Source organism: Panthera uncia (genome assembly GCF_023721935.1).
Source record: "Panthera uncia isolate 11264 chromosome A3 unlocalized genomic scaffold, Puncia_PCG_1.0 HiC_scaffold_11, whole genome shotgun sequence".
NCBI classification, from domain to species: Eukaryota; Metazoa; Chordata; class Mammalia; order Carnivora; family Felidae; genus Panthera; species Panthera uncia.
In genome coordinates, this window is record NW_026057578.1 from 21,813,460 (window position 1) to 21,826,262 (window position 12,803).

General features: G+C 40.0%; 1 protein-coding gene across 2 annotated transcripts in view; it reads right to left on the bottom strand.

Annotated features, from left to right (window-relative positions):
- The window catches only part of RPN2 (ribophorin II), a 60,224-nt gene that overhangs the window by 24,389 nt on the left and 23,032 nt on the right, over positions 1–12,803 (bottom strand). For both annotated transcript variants that reach the window (XM_049650829.1, XM_049650828.1), the window contains exons 6-9: positions 12,030–12,164; positions 9,131–9,307; positions 7,452–7,570; positions 5,245–5,350 (exon numbers count right to left, since the gene is read on the bottom strand). In XM_049650829.1, coding sequence (XP_049506786.1) covers positions 5,245–5,350; positions 7,452–7,570; positions 9,131–9,307; positions 12,030–12,164 — 537 coding nt within the window. The remainder of the gene's footprint in view (positions 1–5,244; positions 5,351–7,451; positions 7,571–9,130; positions 9,308–12,029; positions 12,165–12,803) is intronic.

The following is a 12,803-nucleotide window of genomic DNA, read 5'->3' on the forward strand; positions in this document are numbered from 1 at the left end:
TCACTAGTAACCAAGGAAAAACATTAAAACAAGAAACCATTTTGGGGCACCCAGCTGGCTCAGTCACAAAAGCATACAACTCTTGATCTCAGGGTCATGAGTTCAAGCCCCATGATGGGTGTAGGGATTTCTAAAAAAAATAAATAAAACTTTAAAAAACAACACACAAGACACCATTTCATATCCATCAGATTATCAAAAATTCATAATACCAAATATTGGTAAGAATATGAAAAAAAAGAGCAATTTGGCAATATTTAATAAAGCTGGAAGATAAACACACTCTATGACTTCACTCCAGATAAATAAACAAAATGTGCACAAGGAAACATACCAAGATGTTCACAGTAGCACTGTAATGGTGAAATCTAAATGTCCAATAGGAAAATGAATAAAATCTACTTCATTCATAAAAGGAAGGCAATTACATGACAATTATCCACAGTTATGCATATAGCTCTAGTTCTACAGGTATAAGTGCAACTAACTGTCATATAATATTGAATGAGAACGAGTGCGTGGCAAAAGGATGCATACAAGATAATGTATAAATTTTGAGAAGATGCAAATCAATGCACTGTATTATTTAAAAATATGTACACGTGTGGGGCACCTGGGTGGCGCAGTCAGTTAAGCATCCGACTCTTGATCTCGGCTCAGGTCACGGTCTCACAGTTCATGGGTTCGGGTCCCTCATCAGGCTCTGTGCCGATGTCGCAGAGCCTGCTTGGGGCTCTGTCTCTACTTCTCTCTGACCCTTCCCCACTGTGCTCTCTCTCTCTTTCTCAAAATAAATAAACTTAAAAAAAAATTGTTTCAAATATGTACACGTGTAGCAGAAACATAGAAGTTTCTTACCAAAACAAAAGGGAGAGGGTGGAGCAAATATAGCAAAATGGTAGGGTTTGAAGGAGATGAGTGGCTGAGAATGAGTGAAGGAGATGAGGTACATGAGAATTCATTAAATTATTTTCTGTTCTTTTCTGTATATTTGAAGTAGTCCATACTAAAAAATAAAAGTTTTGTGGGAGCACAGACGAAGGAGTACCATTTGAACTAGACTCCACAGGATGAGCAGTTCAGCATATGAGCAAGAGAGGGGAGGAGCATTTCTTATGCAGGAAGCAAGAGTTGAAACCCAAAGACATGTGCATGTAAAGTATATCTGAGGAGCAGTATGCAGTCAAGAGCAGCTAGCGCTGAGGGGGTGGGGATGCACCCACACTGAAGCATATGCACATGCCTTGTGGAGGACCTTCTAAGCCATTCTCAGGAGTCTAGACCTCACTCACAAGCAATGGGGAACCAAAGAACAATGATTTTATCATTCTAGTGGCACTTAGGGAAAATTAAATGAAAGAGGCAGAAATCTGAAGACAATGGAACTACAGTTGGCACTTAAACAACGAAGGGTGAGGAGTGCTGACTCCCACCCAGTACAGTTGAAGATCCATCTAGAACTTTAGACTCCCCCAAACCTTAACTACCAATAGCTTGTTGTTGACCAGAAGCCTTACTGATAACACAGTCGATAAACACTTATTTTGTATATTATAAATATTGTATAGTGTATTCTTACAGTAAAGCTAAAAATCAAGAAAATGTTATTAAGAAAACCATAAGAAAGAGAAAATACATTTATAGTACTGTATTGCTTTTGTCGAAAAAAAAATCCATGTGTAAGTGGACCCCTGCATTTCAAACCCTCATTTGTCCAAGGGTCAGATGTAGTTAGAAACTCCCTTACCCATGTAGACAGACAATATAGGGCTCTACCCAATTGAGAACACAGGGACTAAACAACAAAGAACTCATGCAAAAGACATTCAAAGGTGGAATCAACAGGACTTGGTGACTGACTGAAAGAAGTAGAAAGAAAGGAAGAGTTAAGAATGACTGTGTCATATGGGTATGGCACTTAAGCTGGATATGTTGTTATCAAGACTGTAAAGGTAGAAGGAAGACAAGGTTTCAGAGGGCGAAAAAAAAAGAAGGAAAGAAAGAAAAGTCTGCCTTTTAATGTGTTCAGTTGCAAATAAGGACCCTTCATGAGGGGAGCTAAAACTCGTAAAGGTTCAAGGTGCACACTACAATAGCTTCTGTCCAAATACTGCGTTAGTAATGGACTGGGATCAGATGTCTCATGCCCAAAAAGGTCAGACATGAGGTGGAGAAAAGGGAGAGATGAGAGTTTCAGACAGTATAGTCCTTTCTGACTAACTTTAAATATAAGTATTTAATCTACCTATGTTAAGTAATGCCCCAGTTTTGAAAAGGTCAAACTTTCTAGCTGCCTTGTCCTTTCATTTAAAAAAAGTGAGTGTCATAGGAACCAACTTGAGGAGCTTCCGAAAGGTCAAATCTGGGATAATGTGAAAAACAAAATAGATGATGACAGTAAGGTATCATAACCTACAGAGTAAAATAAAAATCCATGAGCCCAAAGTGTTATAAATAATTGAATAAATACATGAAGACAGAGTCAGTCAGGGGAGGGATAGCTTTTTCTTACAGAATTCTAATTAATAAACGTAGAAAGAGTGAAAAAAAGAGAAAATCACCTTTGGGCAGACAACACATGAATAATGGTTGCAAGCTAGACCATCAGGATATTTGCAGACTCAATTATAAAGCAGAAAAACAGCAACTTTACAGTAGAGACACCTAGCAGACACCACCGAAACTAAGTGATCAAGGTTAACATCACCAGCAGTGAGACAGATCAGTATCATATACTTCCTAAGAAGATGCACTGAGAAGGACAGAGTTTCACTTCTGGAGTATTCTTGCAAAAAATAAATTTAATTTTGAGGAAACTCAGACAAACCCAAAGTGAGGGCCATTCTACAAACTAACTAGAGTACTCTTCAAAAGTGCCAAAGTCATGAAAGAAACTATCCTAAATTAGAGGAAGCTAAAGGAACATGTCCCTAGGTAGAATCCTGGATCAGAAGAGGGACATTAGTAGGATAACTAGTGGAATTTGAATTACAGTCTACAGATTACTTAATAGCATTGTATCAGCATTAATTTCCTGATTATTATCTGGATAGTAATTACTGATATATTACAGTTATACAAGACGTTAACATTTGGGGAAGCTGGGTAAAGGACATTTTTTATACTACTATACTTGGCTAAGTCCCACAAAGCATCAGAGAAATGAGGAATAGTTTTCCATCCTTAAAAACTAAAAACTTTAGGGGTGCCTGGGTGGCTCAGTCGGTTGAGTGTCTGACTTTGGCTCAGGTCATGATTTCGTGGTTCATGGGTTCGAGCCCCACATCAGGCTCTGGGCTGACAGCTCAGAGCCTGGAGCCTGCTTCAGATTCTGTGTCTCCCTCTCTCTCTACCCCTCCCCTGTTCACACTCTGTGTCTCTCTCTCTCAAAAATAAATAAACATTAAAAAAAATTTTTTTAAACCCAAAAAACTAAAAACTGTATACTTCATATTTTTGCAACTTCGAAATTATTTCAAGATGAAAAAAATGAAAAAGTATGATTTAAAAAAGTGAGGAATGCCTGGCTGGCTTAGTCAGTGGAGTATGTGACCCTTGATCTTGGGGTCATGAGTTCAAGCTCCATGTTGGGCATAGAGTTTACTTCAAAAAATAAAAATAAACTTAAAGAAAAGTGAGTGGGAAATGACACTTGAATAGTGAAGAAAAGAGTTATCACAAACAGTACATATTCAATTACTCAAAGAAAGGCACAGGGCCACTCCAAATTCCCCCTCATCCAACAGAATAAATGACAATGTAAGCAAGTAGATGCAGCAAAGACACAGTGACAAAAACATTGAGAAGTGACAGCTGAAAGGAGAAAGTAATATCATAAAAAGGCCAGCTGCTGGAGCTGCACACAGCTCTGCAGGCTCTATGCCAGCTGTATATTCACCAGAGAACACTAACCAAACTATTGGGCAGGGAATCCACCCAAGTACAGGCTGGGTGACCTTGGACAAGTTACTCTACCCCTTTGAGCTGCATCTGTGAAATGAAGATGGCTCCACCCATGCCTTAGGGTTGTCAGACGACTAAAATAATGTAAGCAAAAGCATAAAAACCTATGCTTCTCATGTCAAAGGACTTCAATAAAGGGTTTGTACAGATGATTCTAATTCAGAATAAGAAAAGGTTAAACCATATCCCATAGTTTAAGAAAGTAGGAAAATGTAGGGGCTTCCAACTTTAGTTCAGGTCACGAGTTCAAGACCCGCCTTGGGCTCTGTGCTAACAGCTCAGAGCCTGGAGCTGCTTCGGATTCTGTGTCTCCCTCTATCTCTCTGTCACCCCAACTTGTGCACTCTCTCAAAAATAAATAAATAAACATTTAAAAAATGTATTTAAAAAAAAGAAAAAAGAAAATGTATAATTCATTTTAAATAAACTTCTGTGATAAAGGTTGAAATGAAAGCCACAGTGTCTAAAGGGGTATACTTGAATTAGCCAGGAAAACCACTAATGTGAAGTACCTCCTTCCCAAGGCATCAGATAAATGAGGCATAGTTTTCCATCTTTAAAACTGCTTTGGGGGGCGCCTGGGTGGCTCAGTAGGTTAAGCGTCTGACTTTGGCTCAGGTCATGATGTCACAGTTTGCGAGTTCGAGCCCCTCAATCAGGCTCTGTGCTGACAGCTTAGAGCCTGGAGCCTGCTTTGAATTGTGTCTCCCTCTCTCTCTGCTCCTCCCCTGCTCAGTCTCTCTCTCTCTCTCTCTCTTTCAAAAATAAATAAAAAACATTAAAAAAAAATTTTTTTTAAACTGCTTCAGATCTTCAACACAACTAGAGGCAGCTAAACATCTGAAACAAAATTCATTATGAAACTTACCGACATTCTTTTGTACTTTACCCAGATAGCCTTGCTACAGTGTGTTGTCACTTGATGATTTTCGTCACCTAATTTAGCATCAAGCACTTTTCTAAACCTATCAAGACCTACCATGTAAAACATTACAAGAATATTTATGTCTCAGTGACATTATGGGTGGTTTTTATTTTTCTGTTTCCTAAATTTTATGTAAGATAGTAACACTAACTTATAATAGAAAATGAGTAATTTAGAAACAAAACCCACTATGATCAACATCTTGGAGAAGTCTGTCAAACAGCATAGTTTAAACCTACCCTTCTCTTAACATATTCACATTAACTTGGTAGTAAAGTGAGGTCAATATTAATTAATGCTGTGTGCCCACTTGGTCATTTCATTGGATTTAATGGGGACGAAAGAAAAACACTCACCTCTACACTATTTGCAATATAACGGTTGTCACCTTCAACTTTGACAGAGAAGTCATAATAACCACTGGAAAATTTGACATTCATGAAGTTTAGTTCAAAAACATCCCTGTTAAAAATGACAGCAGGGTTAGCAAGAACTCACACAGCAAAGCCACGAATGTACCAAATGGGCCACACGCCGCCCTCCTTGAGACCGTCCAGGGCTACACCACTTCACCTTTTAGCTTCCCACCCCAGTTGGGCAACCTCCTGCTCAATCACGGAATATGGTGTGGGGAAAACTTGAGACCAATCTCAAATGACCTCCTCTTTCAAGGGGCGTCTGGGTGGCTCAGTCGGTTGAGCGACTGACTCTTGATTTCGGCTCAGGTCATGATCCCAAAGTCGTGGGATTAAGCCCCACATCAGGCTCTGGGCTGAGTGTGGAAGCTGCTCAAGATCCTCTCTCTCTCCCTCTGCCCCTCTTCCCTGCCTGCACTCTCTTCTCTCTCTAAAATAAAAAATAAATAATAAATAAATAAAATAAAATGACCTCCTCTTTCAAGATTCTAAAGTCCCTTTTTTCCCTTTGTTTCCTCCTCTCAGCTCCTAAAACCCACCCCCTTTGGGTAGACTTCCACAATTAAATGCAAAACAGTCTACAGTATGAAACCTATTATGTTTAAAAAAAAGAAAGAGAGTAGAAATGTTCAAAAAGCTGGACGCAGAGCAGTATAATCGTAGGTAATTTTATGTATTATTTCTACTTTCCTATGTTTTGTGAATTTCCTTAAAATGGCATATCTTACTTTTATAAAAATATCAGTAACTTTTATTTTAAAGGGGGAAAAAGGTAGAGAATTCTTAACTCTAATTACATAGCAAAATCCCCAATGTCTTTTACCATTGCACTCACCATTCCTAAAAAATTTTTGCTTTTTAATTGCACATATTGCCTGTGTATTTTTATCACGGTCTAAAAAATGCATATTCTCGGGGCACCTGGCTGGCCCAATCTATAGAGGATATGTATGACTCTTGATCTCAGGGTTGGGAGTTAGAGCCCCACGTTGGGCCTAAAGCTTCCTTAAAAGAAAAAAAGAAATGCATATTCCCGATCTCATTAGCTTACTAATTTAACACTTAACAAAGTCTCTTATAAAAATTGATCCTTAATTCTTTTAAAATTTATCTAACAATATACAGCCATTACAAATAAGACTAAAGAAGAATATTTAATCCTATCGGGGAAATGTTCATGACATATTGTTATAGACAAAACATAATCCTTATTCAATTAAAAATATATTTATTTGCAGGGCACTTGGGTGGCTCAGTCAGTTGAGAATCCGATTTTGGCTCAGGTCATAATCTCACAGCTTGTAAGTTTAAACCCCACATGGGGCTCACTGCTGTCAGCACAGAGCCTGCTTTGGATCCTCTGTCCCGCTCTCTCTCTACCCCTCCCCCGCTTATGCTCTCCCAAAAATAAATATTTAAATATTTAAAATATTTAAAAAAACACGTACACACACACACACACACACACACACATATATACACAGACACATATATGTATGGCTTTGTATATACATACACACACACACACACACATATATATATATATATATATATGTATATATATATATATATATATACACACACACATCTATTTGCATAGAAAAAAGGTTGACCAAAAAAGACAACAAAAGGTGAACAGTAGTTATCTCTAGATGGTAGAATTATGGGCGATTTTTGTTTTATTTTTTGTGTTTTTCCATATTTTTACTACAATAAATATGTATTACTCATACATCAGAAAAAAAAATTAAATATTAAATTTAAAACCAGCTACTTACATCACAATGACAAGACAGAGACAACTAGAAATAGATAGGGAAGGAAACAATAAAACTAAAGCACAATTCTTCTAGTTGGTTTTTTTTTTAAGTTTATTTACTTATTTTTTTAGTAATGTCTACACCTAACATAGGGCTTGAACTCATAACCCCAAAATTAAGATTCCCATGCTCTACCAACTAAGCCAGCCAGGTACTCCTCATTTGGTTTTAAAAATCCTTTTCTTCTATGACTGTAGGATTTTGATATCAGTAAGTCAAATTTACCTAGCCATGGGACATTTTGTAATATCCATATTAATTTGGGTTATATTGGCTACAGACAAAACAAGTCTATTGGTGCCCTGCAAAAATAAAATCAGCACTTACCCTACAGGGGTAAAAGAAGTCTTCTGGAGGACAGTGGCTCTGGAAGCAACAGATTTAGCATGTTCTAGTTTCACAGTGGCCTGAGTCAGAGGCTGAGACAGAACATTGGTGACCTGCAACTAGAAATAAATGTGAAAATTATCTGTAGCAACAAAGACTGAAGGAGTACAAAATTTCATTTCTGGGGTACTTTATCCATAGGAAGCCAGCTCTGCAGGGGAAAAAACACCTCATTGCAGGACATCTTCACTGACTCTGGTCTACGGTCTATCAGAAATCAAACACAGGAAACACAAGGAGATTGCTAATGGGATAGATTATAGAATATTAAAGGTAGGGAGGATATTAAAGATGACCTTGTCCAATAATCTCATTCTTCAGGTGAGGATAGGCTCTTTACATACACCCCCCTTTATTGATCATCTGAAATAAACAGCACCATCTCTACTTTACAGATGAAGAAGCTGAGGCCAGTTAAGTGGTTGGTCTAAGACTCAACCTCAAGCCTATCAAGCGACAAAACCAATACTATTTTGTTCTCTTAGCCGCCCACTCACAACTCATCAACTCATGGTGAACTATGTTAATCAGGCTATTTCTCACACTAGCCTTTGCTGAGGGGGTGTGGGTGTAAGCAGGGAGAGGAGAGGCGGTTTTGAAGGAAAGGGCACTTCCGCAGGAGAGCATCTGGAGAGGACACCAGGGTAGAACTGATGCAACTGTCCTGTGTGGAACCCCCATGTTTAGGCATAAATAAAATGCTAATTTCTTATGAAGATCTTAGCTTACCACGGATTTCCAAACAACAGCAACAAAAGCCCCATTTGAGATGAACACTCTATGCGTATTCAAGATCTGTACATTTACTCAGAGATTCAGGCAGCATAAAAGTTCAGAGAGTCAGCATGAGCAGTCTATGCTTGCTGCTAAGTGAGAGGGAGGGCTGTGCTACGAAGAGGCAGAAAGACATACTGTCAACAGCAGGAGGAAGAGACCTGGCATTAACAACTGCAAGCACCAGAATGACTGGGAAATTTAAAAAGTGGTCTTTAAATAACATAGTTAGAAAGTTCTGGTACTGGAAAATGCCTTTTAGAAGTAAGCCTTCTCGGGGTGCCTGGATGGCTCAGTCAGTTAAACGTCGTCTTCACTCAGGTCATGATCTCACAGTTCATGGGTTCAAGCCCCATGTCAGGCTCTGTGCTGACAGCTCAGAGCCTGGAGCCTGCTTCGGATTCTGTGTCTCCATCTCTCTCTGCCCCTCCCCTGCTCATTCTCTCTCTCTCTCTCTCTCAAAGATAAATAAATGTTGAAAAAAATTTTTTAATTAAAAAAAAAAAAATAAAGCAAGCTTTCTCTATACACCTGGTGTTACAAACCCTGAAATGCAATTTTCTTGCATTTAATTTCTTGAAAGCCTTACTGTTTAAAATCCTCGGGGGGTGGGGGGGGGGGAAGCTTTTTTTGGATGGAGTTGAAGGGTTCTGTGACTAGTTCACCCAGGGGTCATGTCCCCAGTTTCAGGCTAAGGGAAATGAGCCTTGCTCTACATTTAATGGGTGTGTCCTGGGGGGGGGGGGTGGTGGTTACGGCCAGGTTTCTATCAGTCCTTAGGTTTCTGAAAGCCTTACACTGGAAACAGCAAGAAGAGTGACACAGTTTGGACGTGGAAGCCATACCCGAAGGATAGCCTGCTCGTGAGTGTCAGAAGGAGAGCCCTCGGGCACAACCACAACCGGCACATGGTAGCGATTTTGAGAGAGTGCAGCAGCAGCAGAGGCCACGCTGAAGGCTTCTGAGAGTGACTCAAAGTTCTTCTTGCTAAAGATCGCATTCATTAGTTGGATGACCTGATCCTGAAAGAAAAGAGAAATGCAGCTTGAGATCCTCCTCCGGCAGGAAGGTGGGAGAGCCACCTCTCGTTCCCCACTAGCTGAAGTCATTCTCTATCTGCTTCTTGGTGTTCACAAGGAGGATCTTTCAGCCATTAATCCAAACTGACCGAGAAGGTGAAAAGCAAATGTTAAGATTAAAACCTGGGGTGCCTGGGTGGCTTGGTCGGTTAAGCGTCCGACTTCGGCTCAGGTCACGATCTCACGGTCCGTGAGTTCGAGCCCCGCGTCGGGCTCTGTGCTGACAGCTCAGAGCCTGGAGCCCGTTTCGGATTCTGTGTCTCCCTCTCTCTCTGCCCCTCCCCTGTTCATGCTCTGTCTCTCTCTGTCTCAAAAATAAATAAACGAGGGGCGCCTGGGTGGCTCAGTCGGTTAAGCGTCCGACTTCAGCCAGGTCACGATCTCACGGTCCGTGAGTTCGAGCCCCGTGTCAGGCTCTGGGCTGATGGCTCGGAGCCTGGAGCCTGTTTCCGATTCTGTGTCTCCCTCTCTCTCTGCCCCTCCCCCGTTCATGCTCTGTCTCTCTCTGTCCCAAAAATAAATAAAAAACGTTGAAAAAAAAATTAAAAAATAAATAAATAAATAAATAAATAAATAAACGTTAAAAAAAAATTTTTTTTTAAAGATTAAAACCTGATTTGGTTGTTTTTTTCCATCTTCTGGTTCAAACTGAAATTGACACATTTATTTGTCAACCTTTTATTGAATGCTTAATGTACAAATGCAAGATAACTACTGAGATATGAAAGTATATGACAAAATACATACAACAGTAACCTTATGTTCCAGGTTACCATATGTGCCATGCACTGTAGCAGGTGCTTGACATGCATGAACTCAAATCTTGATTAAAACCCTGAAAAGATCGATATTATCAACGTTTTTCAAATGAGGAAAGTGAGGCTAAAGAAGGTTAAGTAAGTCCTACAAGTTGTAACAGGAGGAAAAAAAAAAAAAAAAAAACAAGACCCAAATTTATATGGAAGTCTATTTGTCCTGAGTCCTTCCAGAATAAAATATGTTCTTTCCTGATTCTTCTCACTCTCTGAGCTAAGCCAACTTCTCTCCCTAACCCCCTCTGGGCGGTACACTGGGGCTAAGTTTGAATTCGTAAGACCAAACCTTATAACCAACATATACATTAGAAAGAAACTAAAATAACTTTCCATTAAGAACTAATGGGCTGTTTAGAGGAGAAAAGAGAATGCAGTTTTTTAAAAATGTGGAACCTAAAAGGCATTATTAAAATTCTGGAGGCTGTGTGCTTAAGAGGAAACATTTTTCACTTCAATCAGTTTTGTTTTTTAAAATCTACAATCTAACAAAAGAGCTCCCTTGTTCCCGACAGTGTTATTCACAGTCGACATGAAATAATTTTCTTTAATTGTACCAATTACATTTTTCCATCACTAGGCTGTTGACATGTTAAAATGGAGGACTGTTCACCAGAATGGTTATGTCAAAAGCAGTGACAGCAAAATTACTCCAGCCAAACACCTGGTGAATAGAAGCTTGGGAATAAAGCAAGAAAAAGTTTAAGTTGTATATGTAGAATATTGCCAATTCATCTACTGTACTGTGTACAGGAGAGTTCCTTAATGATTTGTACCATAAGACCCACATTCCTGCACTTTCACCCGTCATAGAAATTAAGAGAGTATGGGATCTCCAGACCTTCTACGCTTAGGGTAAACAAAAGACAACAGAAGAATGCTAACACATGAATAACTTATTAGGTCATACCCTCCAGAGAAAATATAAAATTAATTCAAATTACCCAACGCAGATAAGTATTTACTATTTACTTGAAGAAACTCAGCACAGAACTCAAAATGCGTAAGAGAAATGAAAGTTCTAACTTGGAACCCAGATCTCTTCTCCTAAAATGAAAACAACAGCATCTTGTATTTTAAATCCTGTAGTTAAGGGTTGGTAACCTTCTCACAAACGAGGGGTACAAAGAGGGTCCAACTCAAAAAGATTTCCCACACACATTCCCGCCGAAGGTTCTTGCAGGTTAACAAGTTCCTCTTGAAAAAAACAAACAAACAAACAAAGAAAAAAGAAGAATTAACTCTTGGTAGATGTCTGTAGACACATATGCCTCTCAGAAAACTATGTCAATCGGCAAAGATTAGCTAAGATTTAGCCATTTAGCCACTGCTGAGGCTGAGGTGGGAGGCAGAAGAGGCAGTTTTGCAGTACAGGAACAAGAAAGCTGGACATCCATTTCATAACACATGGGAAGGAGAGCGCCTGTAGCATGGGGAGACCTGGTTTAGAGGCATCTCTCCCACCTATTATCTGTGTGTCCTCACACGTCACGTTGCCACTCTAGAGAGGGACCAAATCTGACTGCGCATATTACTCACAGATTTCCTACGGTGATCAAATGAGCCACACATAAAAATGCTTTATAAACTGTTAAGTGTTGTGAGAAAAAAAAAAAACAATAAAAAAATAAAATAAGGCAAGCGTGACAATTTGTTTACATGTCCATCCCACTGACAACCAGTTTCTTGAGGACAGGCATTACATCTTTCTGTTTCTCATTTTCAATGCCTAACCCAAGACACTGGGTGACTACGTCCCAAGGCTACCTAAACAGCCCCCTCTGAAAGAAGCTGTTCTTAGCAGATAAAGTCAACAACCCCTTTGGCTTTCATGCTTGAGAATTATCAGGTACCTCCTTAATGGATGGCTCAGTCCCCACGTGGTCCATGAGCTTGTAAGTGGCAGCCACGAATAACGCTGTTGTTTCCAGTCCTTCTTCAAACTGGAGATACACACCTCCCAGTTCATCCAGGCGAGCAACAAGATCCTGTCACAACAAAATGGACGCATGTTGGAAGTCAAGTGGTAACAGAAGCAAGATGAACAAACCTGTCGCCCCGAGCAGACAGTTTTGAGAAATCACACTCCAAATCTGGAGAACACCTCTGACATTTAGCACTTGCTCAATTAAGATGCTTAGGCACAGAGTGAAGAATATCACACAGGCATTTGAAGAGAACAGTATCTGCTGCAGCCCTGGGAGTGTTCCTTCCCTGACCCCTATACTCAAGCCTAAGCCCTGCTCTGGGCAGAGGGCCAGCGGGCCAGGCCGCAGTGCACCCAGGAAGCATCGTGACACAGGCGGATCCCATGGCCATCCTTTTGGATACAACCTACAGAGCAGAGCATTTCTCTTATTCAATGCTCTAAAGGATGAAGAGAGACATATACCTCTTCTGGGCAATATGAGGGGGCAGCTAATGTGCCCACACTGGGTGGGGCACCCAGTGATGACACTGTGTGGACTGCCTGTCATCACTGACTATGCAGTCCATGAGAGTAGGCTCTGAGCAGCAGGAGGTCCTAGGTAAAGGAAAGGATGGAGTAATAAAAACACAGTGACCACTTGCTGAGCACTTATTATGTACTAGGGACTTGAGAACCTCACTTGTTCCTACAACCCCAT